Here is a 22977-nt window from a genome sequence, read left to right on the forward strand (position 1 = left end):
TTTGATCCTCTCAACAATCCTGTTAGGTTAAGTCTTCTCCAGATGAGGAAACAGAGGTGAGGATAGGGGTCACACAATTGTTAAGTATAGAATCTTGATTCAAACTAAGAGCTGTTGAATCCAAAGCCACTCCCTCAGCCATGTTGCCAGAGACTTCTTCTGGCCTTTGAGCCACCAGATGCCTGAATTGGGCCAACCTGCCAACTTCCCCCAAAGGGGACAAACATCTGGTCCATCTTCTGGACCAAGCCTCTAACATGGCACAGCAGCATTTATCTAGATTCTACACAGATGTACTGACTTCATAATTCATTTTATGAGAGAAAAGACACAGGCAATAAACAGCTTGGCTTTGAAGTTTAAGTTGGCAACACAGCTTTCTCCAGTAAAATGAAATGTTTTTTTAAAGAGAGTTTCCTCCCAGGTTGCAACTTCCACAGTTGGATCCTGCAAGCCCACTTAAAGCACACAGCATATTAACAAATACATTCAGAGATGAAAAGTATTCTCATGGCAGGGACACAGGAAGGACTGTACTTACACTTATATCAAGACTGCAAAGGCTAATGGCATCTTCATCCTGGGCGCTCTGCTTCCGTTTTCGCTGTGAAACAAACGATAAAACAAAGTTCAAATGTAAACAAGGATTATGGCTTTAAGGAAAGAAAAAAATGCCATCAAATAGCACGTTATCCTTATCATTTCTACCATGTTATGCAAAACCTTTAACCAAGCTATGTAAATGAATAGTCCTAAGAAAGCCTAAGAAATTACGGGAAACTATTAAGCTCTAGGATAATTGGTTTGCATTATTGTTCTTATTCATGCTGCTACAGTTTGTTTCTCTTTAAATTTCTGGTTTTTTTCTAAATGTCTCTGTATATCAAGGCTTAGAAATTTTGACATAAAGTTCATATTTTTTTAACTTGGAAGAAGAGATTAGACTGGAAAGAAAATCTAATTCACTTAAAGATATTCCATTTTTAGAGCTGCTTTGTACTTGGGTAATTTAAATTTGTTCTAATCGTCCAGGGTGCTGATGTAGCACGGAACCAGAATGCTGGAAAGAACCTTAGACATCTTCTCCAACCTTCCTATGTTCTAGCCATAAACACCAAGATTCAGAAAAGTCATTATTTGAACTGAAGAAAATTATATTTGAAATGAACTTATGACCAAGGAAGTCAATGAGGTTGGGTATGGAAAATACATTATCCTCTTTATAAAAAGAAAAGAAACTCCATCCATAGACACAATAAAGCTCTTCAAAGATACATTCACCTCTCTTCTATATCCCCAGCTTAATCAATCAGGCAAGTATTTCTCGAGTCCCTAAATTTGTGACTTGCTAAAGCTACCAAAGGACCAGAATTACTGGTATGAGGTTACAGTGGAATCCAGAGATATCTGGAGTCTTCAACCCCCAAAGAAGTCCACCATCTCCTCCTCTTCCTCCTCTATCAGATGATGAGTGTGAACACAGGCAGAGATTGGAAAGCAACCAGAGCTGTCCTTGTCTGTCTCACTAGAATTGTTCTATTATTTCTTCACATCAACAAAAATTTGTTGAGCATCTGTTATGTGCTAAGTCCTGTGTTTGCTCCCAGGAATGCCAAGATCAGCAACTTCCACAGTTAAGGAACTCACATTCATGTAGGCGACACAGACTCTGATGTGATTATAATGCAGTAAGATCCAGTTATCCTAGGGAAAGTCACTTCACTTGTCTGAGTCACCCTTTCTCAACTCTAAGGTGGAAGTGATAACATTAGCTTTTATTCTCTAAGGGGGAGGAGTAAATACAGTAATGCGTTTTAGAACTTAGCAGAGTGCCTGGTACATAGTAGGTGCTCAGAATGTGTGTTGGAGGACTCTGGAAGCACAGTGAGGGAGTAATTAGCTTGGTCTTAGTGGGATCTGGGGATATCTTCTTAGAGGAGAGGGCATTTGAATAGGTCTGAAGGATGAATAAGAGTTTGTCAGACACAGATGTGGAGGAGATTGGGGCCTCTTTTTCTGTCATTAGCTACATAGACATTTAAAATCCCAAAGGTGAACATGGTTCTATCCAGAGTATGGAATGCTAGATCCTATATATTATTCCACTTGAGCAGTGTAACAGTTTAGAGATCCAATGCCAGGAGCCAAGATCCTCAATCAGCCATTCTGAGACAGTGTCCAAGAATCTTCATTAACAAGTTCACCATGTGATTTTTAGGGAGTCAAATACTCTGCTCAGGGGCTCTGGGAGGAGAAGATGCTGAGAGCCGCTTGCCATTTTTGAGGATGCTTCATGTTTGTGTAGGGACATGACCCATACTGACTCATAATCCAGTTACAATTAAAAGCAGCACTGTGCTGTCTCTGAAGCCAAGTCACTGGCTTATATTTATATGGTGACTTTTGGAGGCATGTATGGCAAGGGATAGTTCCCATTCTATGGATAAATAAACTGAGGTCAGAAGAGATAAGCAATCTGTTCCAAGTTACATGGCTACAGTGTAACACTCTGAATCCAGGATTCTAATTCCTAGGGCAAAACCCTTTACACACACACACACACACACACACACACACACACACACACCATTTAAAGCATGCTTGGCAAATAGGTTACAACTCATTGGACATCCGGAAATGTCTGGTAGCATATGCCTAGAGTGCTGTACTGAGAAGGATTCCACAGCATAGCGAATGAGAGAAGGCTGCCATCAATTAGTAACATGTGCTGGGGTAGAAAAGTGGGGAACAGCTGCGTTGGTGACCTGCCGTCTGGGATAACCTGTACTTTTCCTAAGTCTGGCTTCTCTTGCCTTGAGAAGCTCCAGAATTATACCTGGAATCTTGGAAAATTCCATGAGAGGGCAGAGGCTCTGGGATGTTACCTGTAAAGTGGAAATAACGCCCACCAGGTCCGGCTGTCCTGAGGATCATAGATGATGTGTATATGGCACCTGGAATGAGGGCTGGCACATAGTAGGGGCACAATAAATGGTGCCTCCCATTACATAGTACCCAAACTGTAAGCTATAAAGATGAAAACCGCTACCTGGTATTGTCAGATTATGGAATTTTATGATGCTACAATTCCATTTCGAGTGCTCAATGATTTTGCCAACATGACATGTTAATAGTAGCCTGTTACCCCAAGAGGCCCACGCTGGTGAAGGAAAGGGGACACTAAGAGAGGCTCTTTCCCTCACGGGCACTCAGCTCTCTTGAGACCAACTCAATACATCACCCAGGGCTTGAGTGCAGCCTCCTAAGCACTAACCCCAGATGTTTCCAGGCACTCCAAGTGTCAAACCCAGGAGACAAAAGTCCTCGAGTGGCCTTTGAAATTAAACCACAGCCAGTTAATCTGGGATAGAATGATCTCCTTAAGAAACCCACATATTTTGTAAAATATAATCTGCATGGATTATCAAAGTGGATTTTCTTTTCAATTCCCATTACATCGGGTGGTGCTGATCGTGGCCAGCAACACAGAAGGAGCCTGAAGTTTAAACTTTGGGCCCAGGCAAACATTTCACAGTGTCACTTAGTTTTTGCTCATTCGCTCTATGTTTACCGAGCACCTCTGATGTGCAGGGCCCTGCTCTGGGTCCCGGGATCCAGCAGTGAACAAGCCAGGCATGCTCCCTGCCCTCTAATTGGGAATAAAAAGAAAACAAAATAATTACAGGTTGTGATCTCTGCTGTGAATGAGTCAGATAATATGCTGAGACAGAGACTAGCAGGGGAGACCCGCTTTACAGAGATACTTTAATTTTTTGTTTTCTGGTTTTTGGTTGACCTTCTAATGAGATGTAAGCACATGAAGGCAGGATACAGTCTGTCATGATCACATTCCCAGAACCCAGTACAGTACCTGGCACCTAGCCAACTCCCCCAGAAGAGTATTTCTTGATTTTTGTTGTTGTTGATGTTGATGCCCTTGGCCCTGCTCCCTCTTTTAATTAATTAATTAATTAATTTATTTTTGGTGGTACGCAGGTCTCTCACTGCTGTGGCCTCTCCCGTGGCAGAGCACAGGCTCCGGATGCGCAGGCTCAACGGCCATGGCTCACGGGCCCAGCCGCTCCGCGGCATGTGGGATCTTCCCGGACCGGGGCACGAACCCGTGTCCCCTGCATCGGCAGGCGGACTCTCAACCACTGAGCCACCAGGGGAGCCCCCTGCTCCCTTTGAGAAGCTTGTCTTCCTTACCAATTACCCAACTTCAGGGAGGGGGGCACAGGGAGAAGGAATGGAGGAAACCAAACAGGCACCCACTCTGCCAGCCCAGCACAGCCCTTCCTCTGTACATCAGAAGCCATGGACAGATGACCTGGGGGAGTTCCTAGACAGGAAGGACACTGTGTGTGAAACACCTGCATTTACATACTTGGTTTCATGGGTTCTCAGGCTATTTGAAGACCCAAAGACCCACCATGTTATTCTTGTCAAATTTACTGAAGTGAATGCACAGTCCACTTCCCTTTCAACCATGAAAAACAAAGCGCCTTGGGTGAGCTCAGTGACTGTGCTGTAGTCTGGGCTCTCTGATTTGGGCACATAACTTTAAACCCCAGTGCCCAGTGCTGAGCAGTAGGTCAATGAATAATTTCTGAATGAGTGACTAAAAAAAGAATAAATAAAGGAGGCCAGTGTTCTTGAGGTGACACCCTCCCCTTCCGCTAACCACCTGGCTGCCAAAATTAAATCAAAACCTCAAAAGCGAAGATCACTGAAGGCTGAAATTCTTCAACCTCAAATTTCCTTGGAGACTCAAAACATACAAGTTCAAGCTACGATTTTTGCTTTTCAAATAAGAGAGTTTTTCCTTACCAGCAGGGGAATTTATTTTCCTTAAAATATATAGACACGTTAAAAAAAATTACAGCTGTTCAGACATTGGTCCAAGTGGGATACTGTGATTTCCACTCCTCCTATGAGAAGGAATGTCTGTTCAAGGGTGAGGCACACCCATGACTAGCCAGCATCCATGCACTGCCCTGAACAACAAACAGCATTAGCACTCAGCCTCTGTGCTTTAGGAGCAAGGAATCCAGGATTGATAATACCTCGACTGAAATGAAACAGCCTGCTGAACCAAACCATAAATGAACTTAACGGGCACCTGAACCCTTCGTCTAAACACCTATCTGAGGCAGGGAGGAAAGGCAGTTACAGAGGGACTGTATGGGAACAAAGGGTGCGAGTGTACCATCTGATTCCTTAGCCCCCTGGGTTTAATATTTGATGGAGACACTTTCTAGAAGTGCTTAGGTGCTGGAAAAACCTTCTCATGCTTCTTGGATCAAAAAACAACCAGGAGGCTCTTTGTTAATTTGCAACAGGGCAAAGTCTTCTGTGTATGTGGATATGAGTTCTGATGGAGATACAGGTATCTCTGGATGGATGAGGTGGACTCTGTCTGAGACTCATTACTGGTGACACCATGCACTTTCACGATGCATCATTGTTCTCCAGGCCACTCTATGACTATCTCCTTTTAGGCTTGCCTACCTCCTGATAGCGCAAGGCAGACATCTAAATCTCATCAGTGGGACTTCCCTGGTGGCACAGTGGTTAAGAATCCACCTGCCAATGCAGGGGACATGGGTCCGATCCCTGGTCCGGGAAGATCCCACATGCCGTGAGGCAACTAAGCCCGCACACCACAAGTATTGAGCCTGTGCTCTAGAGCCCATGAGCCACAACTACTGAAGCCCGTGCTCCACAAAAAGAGAAGCCACCACAATGAGAAGCCCGCACACCGCAACAAAGAGCAGCCCTAGCCCACTGCAACTAGAGAAAGCCCGTGAGCAGCAATGAAGACCCTATGCAGACAAAAATAAAAAATTAAATTTAAAAATAAATAAATCTCATTAGTAAATGGTCCGGGAACAATTACTTTTTCTGTGGTTCTGGGTAAGGTTCTCTGCAAAGAGAACTGACCCTACCTGTCCTCAGCTGATGGATTTGCAGAAGAGCTGGCCCTGGGTCCAAACCTATCCTTATTCCTACTAGGCTCAGGTTCCATTCCCTCTAGACCTAGATCTTGGGATCCTTTGAGTTTGTTTTGTTTTGTTTTGTTTTGCTTTTTTGCGGTACGCGGGCCTCTCACTGTTGTGGTCTCTCCCGTTGCGGAGCATAGGCTCCGGATGCGCAGGCTCAGCGGCCATGGCTCACGGGCCCAGCTGCTGCGTGGCACGCAGGATCCTCCCAGACCGGGGCACGAACCGGTGTCCCCTGCATCGGCAGGCGGACCCTCAACCACTGCGCCACCAGGGAAGCCCTCCTTTGAGGTTTTGAGTCTTAGAATCAAAGGTGAATTACCTTCCAATATACAGGTGGAGGGAAGTGGATGCTGGAACTGGGTGTCTGCTATGACTCAAGCACTGTGCTCACTGTTTAAAGGACTGTTCCTTTTTAGCTTCTCCTTAGCCCAGCCTAAGTAAGCATGGTGGTGTTCATTTGTACAGAGAAGAACACTGAAGCCTAGGAAGGCTTTAGTGACTTGCTCACGGTCACAAAATCAGTAAATGCTGGAGAGGGAAGTTTTCTCTACGCCAGCCTGGTTCCTGGTTCCCTGGTATCCCACTGATCCTCCTGCCATCCAGTGCTATTTCTTTTTTAATATTGTTTTAAAACAAAGTGTGTTTTACTTAAATTAATACAATAAATAGTATAAAATAAATTTAAATATTTATTTAAAACAATGTGTGTCTTACAACAATATAAAAAGGCTCACAAGGCAGTTACTACATACCTCAAAGAAATAAAGAGCTTAAACAAGACAGATCTGAGCTCAGAATCCAGCTCGATCATTTCTCCTTGGTGTGACCTTGGGCAAGTTGCTCTCTATCCCTTCATTCACTCACAAATATTTATCTAGGATCTACTACGTGCCAGGCAGGTTCCAGGTGTGTGAGATATGTAAGTGTCTATAAAATATTTCTGTAAACTTTGATTTCTTCATCATAGGGTTATTTGAAGGATTAAAGCAGAAAAAATATTTAGAACAGGGCCGGGCATATGGCAAGAGATTAAAAAATGATAATTATTATTGCTACCGTGGTTATTACCATAATTACTATTACTACTATTGTCACTGCTGCTTTGTAGTTACGTTGAGAGGCAGGCAAGGGGCGGGGGTGGTATTAGAGATGGGGGATCCTGCAGGATGATGGATAAGAGACTTGGGATGCAGCCTGACCCTCCTCTAGCTACCTACATCACACAGGGTTATAAATGGATGCTCTCTGGATACCTTCAGTCACGTTTGCAGTGTGTTGTTCCCACTTCTGAAACAAAGACAGGGCAAGTGCAAGGCCTGACTTAATTTTAAATGGCTGAGATTGAATTGATTAGTGTCGGAACAGCCCTGTGATTTAATCACAGGGCTTTTCTATTTAATAACCAAGTGACCAGAGCAGCAAAAATGCACTGATGGAGAGAGTGCAGCTCCTGACTTGACAGCAAATGGCCCCTGATTAGTCATTTGTAATTATTAAATTCAAACCAGATCTCAAACCTTTCTGATTTATCTCTGCTGGCAAACAGCTTTGGTGGTTTCAGAGGCTTTGATGAGGGCTTTCATCTGCGCCTTCTTTAGGGCGACATTAGCAAAAGGATTTTGTGTTCTTGCACTTGCCCTTAGCTGGAACTTGACTCACTAAACTCATGCTCGAGCAGGGACAGGATCCACATTTCATCTCTCCTCTGTCTCAGCTTCAGGGCTGAGTAAGAGAACTGAGAGGGACCCCCTGCTCCATTTTTAATACCTTAGGTTTTTTTTGTTTTGTTTTGTTTTTTTGCGGTACGTGGGCCTCTCACTGTTGCGGCCTCTCCCGCTGCGGAGCACAAGCTCCAGACGCACAGGCTCAGCGGCCATGGCTCACGGGCCCAGCCGCTCCGCGGCACGTGGGATCTTCGCGGACCAGGGCACGAACCCGTGTCCCCTGCATTGGCAGGCGGACTCTCAACCACTGCACCACCAGGGAAGCCCAATACCTTAGTTTTAAAATATCCTCCCTTTTCCAGCATCCAGGAACCATGATCCTTTTTTCTAGACTCTTCAATGTGCTTACGGGGTAGAAAACCTGGAAATCATGGTGTTCTCTGAGCTGCTGGTAAATAAATCTTAACTAACATAATATGCAATTTTGTGCTCAGATGCCATTAACTGTGGTTTAAAGATGCTAGCTGGGCTCTAAGGTTATATTTTTGGGTTCACGTCCTCATCATGCCACTTATTTGTTATAGAAACTTAAGCACATCACTTCGCCTCTCTGAACCTCAGTTTCCTTGTCTATATAATAACTAAGGTTATTGTGAGAGTTAAATAGATCACAATGCCTGGCACACAGTAACATCTCAGTATTAGCTATCACTACTAGTAGCAGCAATAACAGCAGTAACAGCAAGTGAGAGCAGGGAAAAGAACATGGAGAAAATTCCTCTAATGTATAAAAGTGTACCCATTAACTTGATTTTGGCAGATCAGGAAAATCCCCAATGATTGCTTTTCGCCACAGAACACCTGGCCTTTAGCTTGTTGGGAAGCAGAGGTGAGGTCACCTTGGCCAAGGAAAGGTCTCTGTCTCCCATGGGAAGGAAAAGATGCTCAACCAGGCAGGTCAGAGGCCAGGGAGACCCAGCCAGCCTGCCAGTGCCACCACCAGCCCTGAAATCAACGGCAGCCAGATTCACTCTCATCCTACAAACATTTACAAACCACTTTTCCCTCTAAGACACTCAAGGCCAGGGGAGCAGTAGAGAAGACAGAAAACTTGTCTGTCCAGGGCAGAGCACTGGCAAGTAGATTTTCCAGAATGACTGCTCCAGAAAAACTCCATTATGGACACTCATCTGAAGTGGGAAAGGGGGCTCATCTTCACAAAGGTTTTCAACAATGGAATTTGACAAGAAGCACAAAATCTAATTAAAACAGAGCACTTTTTTTCTAAGCCTTCTAATAATTACTATTATTTTACATTGTTTTCTTCCAATCTCAGGCACACTGAACTGGATTAATCACAATCCTTGGTTCATAACACACTATTATCACTGGAGCTTCCCTGGCCCTCCTTTATTTGCTAATTCACTTATTTTTACCAGCATAATGAACTCTTATTTATTAAAATTATTCCCATACAGAACTGTCTGAGGCCCTTATCAGCAAAAATATTACCCATATAGTTTAGGGAATGTCCAAATAATTGCTTAATTTCTAAGGAATTACTCCATGTAACCAAACAACTTAGATGGTCCAACTGTACAATTCAGATTCAAATGTGTTTACTGCCCATGATAATATGGGGAACCTGATTTTACAAGGAGAGTTCTTAGTTCTTCACTCATGTTTGGCTGGGTTCCTGCCTTTTCCTATCTAGAGAGACCCCAGTGCTGGTAATGCCTTAGCAGCCACAGCACCCCATGCATTCCTGAGCAGCACCCCAAATACTAGCAGGCAGGCATTCATCCACAGGAAGAGAAAGGCTTCCCTTTGGCCACTGGTCTCTGGATCATCTACTCCTGGGGGCAACTTGCCACACGAAGCAGAGATGGAACATGCTGGAGAAATGGACTGCACCTGCTAAGCCACTCTGTAAATCCTGACAACTGATCAGAACATTCCTTCAAATAAAAAACAGAATCCCTGGTAGAACTATTTGGTGTTGTCTAACCAGACTAGAACTCACAACCTGAGTTGCTAAAGCTTAGTTTCCTTATGGCATATTCTGGCCGCTTGAAGTAGTCCCTTCCTTCCCTCCCTCCTTCCCCTCGCTGGGTTTAAAACAACGATCTATTAGGAATCCACTGTATGCTGAGTGCTTTCCGTATATTATACCTAATCCTTACAGCTTGGACAAAGAAGTTATTACACACGAGGAAACTGAGGCTTAAAGAGTTTAAATGACTTCATTAAAACTGCTCTGTGAGTGGGTGAACAAAGCCAGGATTTGATATCATATCCAGCTAATTGTGTAGCTGATACTGCTGGCCCACATCGCCTGAGCAGTCACCATTCCCTGGCATGCTTTGGCTTTCCACAGGCCAGAAATGCTCGGGCGTTAGTGTCACCAGGAGCAGCCCTCAACCCATGATGAACTGGAGCTGGTAGGGAAACACCCCAGCTTCCTAAAGCTTGAGGGGACAACTCAGAGGTACAGTCTCTCAGCCTTGACTATGCATTGGAATCACCAGGGGAGTTTAAAATGCTCCGGGGTCCTGACTCCTGCTATCCAGGGATTCTGAACAACAGGAGTTCCGGAAGCTCCCCAGGTGAGTCTATTGCGCAGCAAAGTTTGAGAATCGCTGCCACACAGTCTCCTAGAAGTCCTCAGCAGGATTGAGCCCCAGTTGCCCACAGAGCTGACCTGTTCATGATCACATGCTGTAGCGGCTTCCTTCCCTTCCCTGTTTCTTCTCTTGCCCACTCCCACACCACTGCTTCTGGGGATCACCTCCCAAATAAACTACTCGCACTTGTATCTGGGTCTGCTTCTGGGGCACTGAACCTAAGACACGCTGAACGTGGCTCTGTGCTTCTAAAACTAGCAGTGTACTAGAAGGCAGGTAAAGCCACAGAATAAAAATGGTCCATCAACTTGACTTTGTGGGAAGCCATGCAAGCCATTATTTGTATATTTTAAGAAGAATGTAATGTCAATTTACATGGGTGTTTAAAGATAAGGCTGGGAAGAAATTTAAAATTGAACGACCTTCACATTGACTGTCCCTTGTGAAAGACACAGAAAGGGCTGAGTTGGCCTCCTCTCTGATCAGAGGTTGGGAAGAGTCCAGGAGCCAGAGGGAGTCACAGCTTCTACTTCTCCAGGCTTCGCTTCACAGTCTATCCACACACTCCTCCAGCAGAAAGGAGTCTCAACAAGACTAATAGGAGGCTTTTGTCATTTGGTTACTAATCAGAGACCAAATGCTTTAAGCACAAGCCCTCAGGGCTAACAAGAGCAGACAATGTTACTTTTTTGCATCTCTATTCACCAGGTGACGTTCATCCTTGCATGGAGAGATTAGACCTGCAGACTTTAAATTAAGGTGAGAAACAACAACTTAAATAGGGATTTAATTAGAGTTTTAAGATGGAAGGTTGGTTTGATTTTTTTTTGATCTCCTTGGCTGGGTGGGAACATCGGTACTGCTGGAGACTTGTATCAAGAGCCTTAGAGGTGTCAAGGCAGAACGTCATCATCATTTAACCTGTCCCTAGATACTGCAGGCAGAAGGATTAGGCTATATAACCACAGAAAACTTTCTGGAAGATACTCTGACAATATCTATCAGTAAAATAGTTGGTAGGAATAACGGTGGGATATACTTTCACCAAGATCCACACACAAGGATGTTTACTGTAGCACTGTTTATAAGTAGTAAATACTGGAAACAAAATGTCACCAAAAGAAACTGGCTAAACAAAACTATGGTCCATCCATATAATATGAAATACTATACAATTAGAAAGAATAGTGTAGAGCTACACAATGTATGGAAGGTCCTCCAGGATATATTGAGTAATAGTAATAATAATAATAATAATAAAATTGTATGCACAGCACGTTTCCTACTGTGTCAAATTCTTAAAATTAGAAGAGGAAAATACATACATATCTATATCTATCTATTTACATATATATACATACATCCCGATTGTATGAATCAAATTTCTTTCTGTAAGGAAGCACATGTAGTGTTCATTGGAGACAGAGTCTGGGGTAGGAGGAAGGAGACTATCACTTTTTTTTTTTTTTTTTTTTTTTTTTGCGGTACGCGGGCCTCTCACTGGTGTGGCCTCTCCCGTTGTGGAGCACAGGCTCCGGACGCGCAGGCTCAGCGGCCATGGCTCACGGGCCCAGCCGCTCCACAGCATGTGGGATCCTCCCAGACCGGGGCACGAACCCTTGTCCCCCGCATCAGCAAGCGGACTCCCAACCACTGTGCCACCAGGGAAGCCCACTATCACTTTTTATTTGGTGCTATCATATACTTATATACCCTAAGCATGTGTACATATACACACACACACACACACACACACACACACACACACACACACACACCCCATTATAGGCTATCTAGGTACTGGGACAACTGCCCAGTGTGCCCAGAAGGCACACCTAAAGTTTTTTAAAATAGATGCATAAAGGTAGATTGGAATTGGAGGCATCAGAATGAATTCATGGTTATACATACACACATATTCGTGCAATGACACCCTAGTAGCAATGAACACACCAAGTGCCCAGATCTTGGTTTCAAAGTACCAGTCTCCACTAAAAGGACCCAGAGCTCTTTGGAGAAGAGGCTGATTTTAGGGCTGGGGTAGGGAAAATACAAGATGAGCCTGAAACATGTTGATGTATCAAAAGTAATGAAGTACTCTAAGAATGATGGATGAGGCACCAACTTATAGGGCTCTCACTAGCCAAAACAGAGATCCATGACCCCATAATATAAATAAATATAATATATATGATTTAAATAAATGAATAAATAAATGGTGCAGGGACACCTCTTCTGTATGGAACACTAATAAACATAGAAGGGATGATGGAGTTAAAAAATCATCGATGGATGCTAAACTAGTGGGTTAACATTTCATGAGGGATAGGACTCTTCCACAGTTTCAATTTCCTTGTAATTTAAAAAGGGAAAAATTGTAACTTTACAACAGAGAAATTTAGAAAATGCCGCCTGAACTAAGTAACCAAAGCTAATGTCACCAATACTGGTACAAACTGATACCGTGTATCCTCTGATGTGATACACAGAGAAAGACACCATATCACTTCTGTCATATTCCTGTGAAAAATGCACAGCTTAAAAAAAGTATTCTTCCATCACTCCAGATATTTTTTTAAAATGCATAATCCAAAGACAGTCATGGAGAAACATCTAATAAACCCACATTGAGGGAAACTGTACAACCTAACTGGTTTCTACTCTTCAAAACTGTCAAAATCAAGAAACACCAAAAAGGCCTGGGGAACTGTTCCAGATTAAAGGAGACAAAAGAATATGTGACAATAAATGCAATGCATGACCCTGAATTGGACTCTAGACCAGGAATAACAACAGCTATAAAATACATTATTGTGACAGTTGACAAACTTTAAAAATGAATGGTGGAGGCTTCCCTCATGGTGCAGTGGTTAAGAATCCGCCTGCCAATACAGGGGACACGGGTTCGTGCCCTGGTCCGGGAAGATTCCACATGCCGCAGAGCAACTAAGCCTGTGTGCCACAACTACTGAGCCTGCGCTCTAGAGCCCGCAAGCCACAACTACTGAGCCCAAGCACCACAACTACTGAAGCCTGCGTGCCTAGAGCCTGTGCTCCACAACAAGAGAGGCCATCTCAATGAGAAGCCCACGCACTGCAACAAAGAGTAACCCCTGCTTGCCGTAACTAGAGAAAGCCCACATGCAGCAACGAAGACCCAACACAGCCAAAAATAAAATAAATAAATTAATTTAAAAAAAAAAGAATGGTGGAGGAGTTAATATATTTTGTCAATGTTAAATTTTCTGCTTCTGATAATCATACTGTGTGAGGATGCTCTTGTTCTTACACTGAAGTATTTGGGGCTAAAGGGGTGTAATGTCTGCAATTCATTCTCAAATAGGAAGAAAAATAATTTACATTTATATGTTAAATACATATATTCTATATCTCTATCTATCTTTAACTATCCATATCTATCTATTTATCTATCTATCTATCTACTGAGAGGCTGATACACAGAGACACAGAGAAAGCAAATGTAAACAATCAGTGAAGGTGGTTAAAGAGTATTCAGAAGTATCTTATCTTAGACTTGCAACTTTTCTATAAGTTTGAAATAATACTAAGTTGCCAACAGTAAAATAAGTTCACAAATAACCTGCACACTCTCACCACTCCTCAAGAAAAAGACAAGCCCATAGACACTCATTCCTCTTCAGGGCATCTGATATCCACTGGTTGCCCAACTCCAGGGGGCCTTAGGCCCTCAGGGCTCAGCTCTGCAGGATCTGCTAACCCTTGGTGCTTGCAGGCTCCGGGATCCTACAAGGCAGTGAGACTGCCCAGGCACTTCAGCAGAACTTGGTTGGGTATTAGCTGGGACACAATTCCTTAGGCCTGAGAAGAATATAATTTAAGGCTTGTTTGATCAAAATAGCTCTCTTCCAAACAAAACTGGAAATTCTCACAAGAGGCTCTTTATTTTTAAAGATGTTTCTCTCAGTAGAAAGAAACAGCTAAAAGGAAAATAACTGTGTAATAGGTAATACCCCTCCCCTCAAAACAATGTACTTGAATATGCCAACAATGTGTCTTAATGTAGTTCCTCAGAATGTGGCCTCTGGAAGGACTGGACCTCTCTCCTTGTCCAACTAGAGTTCATTTGCACAAAGGAGGCCACCAGTTTTCAGACTAGTCTTGACTAACTTGAGAAAATGCTCCTGGCAATAGTCTGCAAAGAAGCTGTCAGAACAATAACGTGAAAGCCAGTTACCGTTTCTGATGTGGTGTCTGGAAAGATGTCAACTGTGATTAGAGGGACATTTTCCTTCTGCAGCTGTCTCTGAAAGTGGAGGAGGGCCTCATCACAACCCCAAATTATAGGAGAGAGGTAAAGGGCCGCCAAACCCCAGGGACATGCAGGTATTCAGGGAATCCTTCCTTCAGCAGCACTATCATGTCCTGTCAAGTTTTGAGTAAAAAAGCAAAAGTTGTGATAAGCCACAAGTGGGCTGCAGGGAGGGGGAAAGGACTTTGTGCTAAATTTTCTAATCCTGAATTTTTGCTTCAAAGCCCATCCCAATCACTTTTATCCTGAGGTCTGAAACTGAGATCTGGATTTTGCAGAATCAAAGCATATTCATCCAGCATTTAATCCATTTCCCAGGAAATCAGTGTTTTACTAAGAGTAGAATTCTTTCATGTCCAGATCTTTCCTGGGCACTTCTAAGGACTAATCCAGCACACAGGACAAGCTCAACAAATGTTTGTTGACTGACACACATGAACAAATGAATCCAAAATAGTGAATATAAAACTGTAGAATTTCTTTTCAGAAAGACTAAAACACCAAGATGTGCCATCCATAAAATTCCATTTTTGACTCTGGGACCCACAGTATTTCTCATTTCTTGGCAATAGAAATCCAGGGACTTCCCTGGTGGTCCAGTGGCTAAGACTTCACGCTCCCAACGCAGGGGGCCTGGGTTAGATCCCTGGTCAGAGGACTAGATCCCGCATGCATGCTGCAACTAAGAGTTCTCATGCCGCAGCTAAAGATCCCACATGCCACAACTGAGACCCGGAGCAGCATGCATGCATGCATGAATAAATAAATAAATAAATAAATAATCCAGGAACAACAAGAGACTCAGATGAATGAATTTCACTCTATAGTTTCATTCATTCAACAAATATTTTATTGAGTACTTATTAGGTGCCAGGCACTGTGCAAGCTGCTGTAGATACATTGGTTAACAAAAGAGATATGGTTCCTGCCCTCAGAGGGGACAGAGACGATAAAACAATAAGCAAATAAAAAAGCTAGTTTTAGGGTGTACTAAGTGTTATGAAGGAAGTATACCAGGGTAATATGAAAGCCTATGAAAGGTGGGGAGGGGTAAAACTACCGGAGAGAAAGGTCAGGGAAGCTTCTCAGAGGAGGAACATTTGAGATGACACCTAAGTGATGGGATGGAGCCAACCAAGCAAAGATGGGGATAGATGGGGAGTTAGAGCTCCTAAAGGCCCCTCATCATTAAAGGTTCAAGTTCTCTCCTTCCACACACAGTCCCTAATGCCTGTTCTGATTGGCCAATGCCCATGGATGTGTGCTGGTTCCATATCTGGTGCCTGTTCTGATTGGCCAGCGTCCATGAACATGATTATGTGGAAGAACATCATCTCCTATTAATAAGAGAACTGTACTGAGGCAATTTTCTTTCAAGTTCATGAGAACCGTATTGAGGCAATTTTCTTTCAAGTTCATGAGAACTGTATTGAGGCAATTTTCTTTCATGTTCATGAGAACTGTACTGAGGCAATTTTCTTTCTCAGTTTATTTGAAGAGAAATTAAGGGTGAATAATTTTACTCATCTTTGTGTTATTGTTAGTCATGAACACGGTCCTGAATTTCTCAAGACTTGTTAGTGTCTGTAAGACCCTATGCAAAGTCAGGTCTGGTCTACTTCTTTTTTTTAAAGGTTGGAAAAATTACTTTATGAAGCCTTAAGAAGCACTGAGTATAAACTGTAGTCCAGAGTTAGATACAATTTAATACAGTTCAATTCCAAAATAAAAGTTATTGTAGGTGAGACCACGAAATTTCCTAACACGTGATTTTAATACGCTGCGCTAAATTTTCTAAAACAACTCAGAGGAACCAATATTTACAGTAGATGGAGTATTTATGAAAACTCTGGCATCACCTATATTATATACATGTATATATGTGAATATATATATAGAGAGAGAACCCAAGATTATATGAACTAGGAAACATATGTTGTATATTTCAACAGCAATACTAGAGTGCAGAATTTGAGACTAAGATTTATAACATGGGATTTGGAAAAGGAGCAGACATCTTGTTTTCAAAACCTGAAGTTTTTCTCAAGATCCAAGTCAACATTGTAACTGCCACAGAACAGGAAAAAGGGAAGCTTTTCTCGCTTCAATTGTTCATCTGCATCAGAAAGTCCAGGAGACAGGAACCACTGCAATAAGAAGGGAGTGAACAGGTTCTCCCAAAGGAAGACTGTTACTTCATTATGCCTCCTGCCCTGGTCACCAGGAGCAAACTTTGCATTTCCCAACCTAATGCTTGGCAGCACCAAGACGTTTCAGTAATGGTTCATCATAAACCCTGCATCCTCCATCTTCATGAGATAACCTTGTCTCCCATTGAATTTCCTTTCCCTTCCTTTCTTGGGCTTCTGCTCTTTGTCTTTCTTCAAGTCTATGCTTGGCTTCAGTTGCTGCATCAATGTCTCTGATTTTTAAGTTGAAAGTGACATCCTTCCAAAGGCAGTGGGTTTTGTACTCATTCTGATCTTCCAACTTCCTCACTTTCTTCTTGATTATAGGCAACTTCTTGGTATCTATAAAAACTACATTTTCCCCTGTTGAGTATTTTGCATACAGTACACCATTCCATTCCCCTTCAATTGAGCAGAAAGACTTCTTGTCATTTGGAGAAAAAAATCTCAGCAGTGGGCTTCCCTGGTGGCGCAGTGGTTGAGAGTCCGCCTGCCGATGCAGGGGACATGGGTTCGTGCCCCGGTCTGGGAAGATCCCACATGCCGCGGAGCGGCTGGGCCCGTGAGCCATGGCCGCTGAGCCTGCGCGTCCGGAGCCTGTGCTCCGCAACGGGAGAGGCCACAACGGTGAGAGGCCCTCGTACCGCAAAAAAAAAAAAAAAAAAAATCTCAGCAGTAATTCTGTGCTTCTTGCCCCCATAGAAAGGTTTAGTGCGGAAGACGATATTGGCACTTTAGCCAGTTTTGGAACAATTAATATTGCGTTCTCCACCTAGTTCCACCTAGGGCACTGTAAGGATAGACCTTCCATAACCATTGGGGAATGTGAGAATGTAATGTTCATCAGGGTCTAGACACGAGACACAGCCCTGTCCTATGTTGTGCACCCCAATTGACATCCCAAGGAATTGTGATTTGGTCCAGATATGAGCACTGAATTGTATCTTCTTGGTAAAACACTCAGCATAAAAGGCTGAAACTGGTGGATCATGGTTATGCTATTCTTGGAAACCCAGGGAATTGGTCCTTCTGAAACTAGCTCCACATTCTCTTCAGTATCATTGGTAATGTCCAGTGATACTGAAGGATCTCACCCAAAATGGGGTTGTACGGCTTTTTGGCAACCGATCCTTTCCTTCCTGTGTGAAAGGCTGAGAGGTACCATTTTACAACCTGAACCATTCAGTCTCTGGCATCCTTCTGGTCACTAATACTCACAAACAGGTCCGGATGTGCAAAAATGTCTGCATACATTTCTAAAAGAGATCTTCTTTCAAGAGTAAATGTTGGAAGAACTACTTTAGTAAGATCCATTCCAAGCCTAACCTGTGACAACAGAAGCATGATAACACTCTTGTGCTCTTCCACCAACCCTGCCTCCCCTTCATCATCTCTATCATCATGTGAATAGAAAAGGTCAGCATCACTTGTTCCATTGGACATGGAAGAATTAACTGATTCCGTGGTATCTGGGCGCTTTAGACTATTTCCTGAGCTGCTGTGTGTCAAGACTGAGGCAGAACCAGAGGAATCTATTAAGTGCTTTGGGGATGAGCCACTCTGATGGAATTCATCCGCATTATAGAATTCATCTTCACTGCTAGAATAAGAGAACTCTGGGACTGTGTTTGGAGACAAGCTGGCATGGCTTGGAGAAGTGAGACTGCTACTAGGTGGTGAGTGCTCGCTGCCTGTACTGTTTGGTGTTGGAGTCTGATGATGTCCCAAGATAGTAGCTAATACAGGTCCAACTGGTAGAGAAGATGGACGCTGCTCTGACTTACACAACTGAGTGGGTTCTGGAGGTAAGACAGTCTGGGAGGGCATTGTGTTGATCACAGGTTCCAAGGGACTAGGCTGATATATTGCATCCATAGGATTAATAGTACTTTTAGTGATCTGCAGCAACACAATGCAGTGTTTAATTGATTCTACCATGCTATTTGCTGTCTCTTTGAGAGTTTCAATTTTCTTTCTCTGTTCATCGTCTTTGCAGTTTTGAAGTTTGTCATCAAAAAGCTTTAACTGTTCTATCAAGATCTGTAGGTAAGCATCAGCCTCTGTAAGTTTCTTATCAAAGTCTTGGACACTAGGAACAAATCCTGAATCCAAACCTCCGCAAGTAGCCGTCAAGCCAAGGCCCCCACCCTCTGTGCCTCCAGGGAAGGGAGCCGAGGGCTGCTTCTGGGCACCCCCTCTTCTCCCTCCTCTGCTGGATCACGAGGCTGATGCCTGGTCTACTTCTCGTCTCTAACTTCATTCCCTTTGCTCTGCGCTCCAACCTCCCATAATCCCAATTCCTCTTTCCCCATGTTTCCTCTGCCTGGAACCCTCTTTCCTCCCCCTTTTCTCTCAGCCAACTCCTCCTCATCCTTCAGATATCAGCTTGACATCCAAGATAGCTCCAAACCACATTAAATCTCCCAGTTATGGCCTCTCAGCCTCATGTGCCTCCTCTTTGTTGTACTAACCCTATTAAAATGTTACCCTTGGGGCTGCCCTGGTGGCGCAGTGGTTGAGAGTCCGCCTGCCGATGCAGGGGACGCGGGTTTGTGCCCCGGTCCAGGAAGATCCCACATGCCGCGGAGCGGCTGGGCCCGTGAGCCATGGCCGCTGAGCCTGCGCATCTGGAGCCTGTGCTCCGCAACGGGAGAGGCCGCAACAGTGAGAGGCCCGCGTACCGTAAAAAAAAAAAAAAAAAAAAAAAAATGTTACCCTTTACTTGTGTGATAACTTGGTTAACGTCTGTCTCCTCCCTCAAGCTAAGTTCAAAGAATGCGGAAACCAGATCAAGTTCACTTACTGTGGTACTTCTAGCGCATTCTGTTATGTGGGCACATAGAGTATAAAGCTTTGCGGTCACCATCTTGAAACTCTTAACTTTTTTAACAAGGGACCTGAATTTTCATTTTTCACTGGCCCCTGCAAATTACGTAGTTGGTCTTGGGAAGGAAAGAATGTATAGGGGCTCTTCTGTGGTGAATACTCATTCTGAGGCCACCATCCCTAAAAACCCAAAGCAAGTTTGACTACCAAGCATTGATTTGTTCAAATATTAAACAAATATTTATTGGACGTTATGTGCCCACATAGTGGAGCCCTGCTGAGTGCAGAGCTCTGTCCATGAAGGTGGCCCTCTTCCTGCCTTCCTCTTGGACTTCTTGATCCCATGCCAATTAAAGATGCTTCTGACTTCTTGTGGGATATATCTCACCCTAGACTTCACCACTCTCTGAACAATCTGTTGATAGGTTTCACAGGACAGGACCTCCTTGGCACGGGCCCAACCCTGAAGATAAGAAGTACTTTCCCCATTAGAACTTCAGTCCTGCCTTCAACATGCCAATAAGACTCAGGCCAAAACAGAAACTTCATCTTGCAGAAGTACTTTTTTAATCTCCCTAATTTTAAAGGCCTGGTTCACCTCAGGATATTGTAAAAGGTTTGCCAGAAAGTGGCTCTCTGAGTTTGGCAACACTTGCCTGCTGCGTTTTAGCCTGGGCTCATCACTTATGCATCAACAAACATTTACTTTCAGCAGCCACAGACTGACAGTGCTGCTCTACTCACTGGATATCTCAGATTGACAAACAATGGACAAATGCCACACAGTAAATTAAATTTACAGGCAAGTTTGGAAACACTAAGTTTTTTAGCAAATGGTAATACCATATTGAAAGAGGAACAGCAAAAATGGAAAACGATGTTACTCATCAGAACAGAGTATCACCAATATGTTAGGGAAAATGGCAGAGAGAGCTGAACACCAAGAATTTCAATATATTTTTGAACTTTAAAGAAAGAAAAGTGATGCTGCTTTACACCATTTGGATATATACCTTGGGGTACTGTTTCCCAAAGGATCAGTCTGGTACCTTGTGGCTGGTAAGATCATTCTAGGCAGTATGCTTACCAGCTGCCTTGGTTTGGGCTCCCCCCGAAGCAGATCCTGGGTAAAGATTTAGGTATAAGCTGTTCACGTGGGAGGTGATTCCCAGGAAGAACTGGTGGGGAGTGGGAAAGTGAGGTGGCAAAAGGAGGGAGGCCACAAAAAGTTGTAAAGCCACCAAGTTACAGCTGTGGGCAGCCGGAGTAAAACCCACTGGGCCCCCCCCCGCCGAGAGACTGTGTAAGACACACCTCATAATTTTCCACTAAGGGGTGGGGAGGTGGAAGTATTTAATCCACCAACTCCTGCCTCTCACTGATGGGGAGGGGCCGCTCGGGACGTTAACCCCCTTGGCTGGAAACCCCTGCAAGTTGAAGGACACAGGAAGTCATAAATGGGTCTAGGGGACTCTGGAGGTGATTTCTGGAGTGAGCCTAGGCAATATGAGTGGGGCATTGGGAGAGTCTGCTCTGACAGGCTTTACCCAGCAGCAGATCACGTAGAAAAGTTATCATGTTTTTAATTCACTGTTCATTCTCAGTCCATCAGACTGGGGCTACCTCACCTTTAACACCCACCCAGTGCTTACCAACCTCAATCTTTCCCTCTCTCCAGGGTGCAAAGAGACTCGGGCAACAGCATCTAGCTAGAATTTAGTTACTCTGTTTTGTGGGTATCTATTTATCTTAATACCTGTATTCAAATTTGGGCCAGCATACTGGTTTTACATTATAATAATACAACCTTTCCATTAAAGATAACTATAAGGGAAAAACTGTCGGTCTGTAGAAAACTATTAAGTGTTTTACAATGTTAAGGGCTATGGTAAAAGATGATTCATAAATGAGTGAGGTTTAGGAAACACTCTCTTTGTGGAAACTCCCTCTCATAACTGTCACACAAAGTAACTGGCCCACGATCTTGCTGCTCCTGACAAGTACAGAAAAAGTGACACTCTGTTGCCCTCTTCCCTGGAATGAGTGAAAAGAGACTCCTACACAACCCCACCCCCCCAACACATGCCCGTCCTTTCTGGAGAAGATCTGTAGCCCTCCATCTGCCCAGTCATGGATTAAAAATGAAATTTGTATCTAACAGGTCTAACTTTAGCCACAGGAAACAGGAGCACTTGGGGGACCCAAAGGGTTAGCCAAGCTTTGTTAAAGGATGGGCACATTATCTTTTCTGAACCTTCTTCCTTCCCCTTTTTGGGAGGGGAGGGGTGGAGGCTAAGCTTTGGAGAGTGATCGGGAAGTGAGGCCTGTTGGATCTGTTTCCTGGTCAGCTGTGTGGGAGGTTTCACTGTTGTCACTGTCTGCCTCTCAAACTTATGCTACATATCATTAGGACCAAGTGATGCCCACTTTAGAGTATACTATAAAAAATATTCTGATGATGAAAATCACTCAAATGAGGAATTAAATAACGCTCTATGTTGAAAATGTCTAGACACCTTGACCACAAATACGAAATGCTTCTGTGAAGAAAAGAAAGTTTAAACCTAAGTAGTTTTTAAAACTTACATTTGTATATATTTTCTAGCTTACTTACAATGTGCACAATTTATAGGTCTGCTTTATAAATTTTCATCAGAAGTTGCCAGATCACAAGTGTTGTTACTCTCTGATCTGATGCATAAGTAGCAAAATAGAGAACAATTATCCAGTGGTTACCTATTTTTTAAGGGCACCGAACTAACTGTATGATCTTAGGCATTTCACATTCCTGCTCTGGATCTCAGTTTCGTTATGTGTAAGACGAGGGCATTGGACCAGGTGACCTCCAAAGTTTCCTTCTAACATTGTACGCGTGTATGACAACACGTAGCCAAGGAGATTGCTGGGTAAGGGGCGGGGGGAATGAGAATGGCAGAGATTGGGAAACACTTTCTAGAAGTAAATATGATATTCTGTTTTTGCCTCAAAGTCACAGATGACAATAATCATAGCTGTAAATTATGGTTTTGAAACACAATGTCTGTGTCAAGATTCCAGCACAGCCCAGAGCACTACACAAAGAAGGTGATCCACCAACGTGTGTTGAATGAGTGGACAAAGGCACCTTCCCTGAATATCTTTTGAGGACTCAAGCCTAATGCCCGATTATTTACAACAGCCAAGATATAGAAACAACCTAAGTGCCCATCAATGGATGAGTGGATCAAGAAGATGCGTGTGTGTGTGTGTGTGTGTGTGTGTGTGTGTGCGGTTAAAATAACAAGATGCCATTTCACATCCATCCATCAGATTGGCAAAATTAAAAGCCTGACAATACTAAGGGTTGGAGAAATGAGGATTCTCATCCAAGGCTACAGG

At 43.5% G+C, this 22977-nt stretch overlaps 1 protein-coding gene and 1 pseudogene across 2 annotated transcripts in view; both read right to left on the reverse strand.

Moving 5' to 3' along the window:
• Positions 1 to 22977, reverse strand: part of ARHGEF3 (Rho guanine nucleotide exchange factor 3) — a 269292-nt gene that overhangs the window by 139907 nt on the left and 106408 nt on the right. For both annotated transcript variants that reach the window (XM_060022718.1, XM_060022716.1), the window contains one exon: positions 542 to 604. In XM_060022718.1, the coding sequence (XP_059878701.1) occupies positions 542 to 604 (63 nt within the window). The remainder of the gene's footprint in view (positions 1 to 541; positions 605 to 22977) is intronic.
• On the reverse strand, positions 16832 to 18883 carry LOC132431707 (oxysterol-binding protein-related protein 9-like; annotated as a pseudogene).

The sequence above is a fragment of the Delphinus delphis genome, chromosome 10 (assembly GCF_949987515.2).
Source record: "Delphinus delphis chromosome 10, mDelDel1.2, whole genome shotgun sequence".
In the NCBI taxonomy this organism is placed as follows: domain Eukaryota; kingdom Metazoa; phylum Chordata; class Mammalia; order Artiodactyla; family Delphinidae; genus Delphinus; species Delphinus delphis.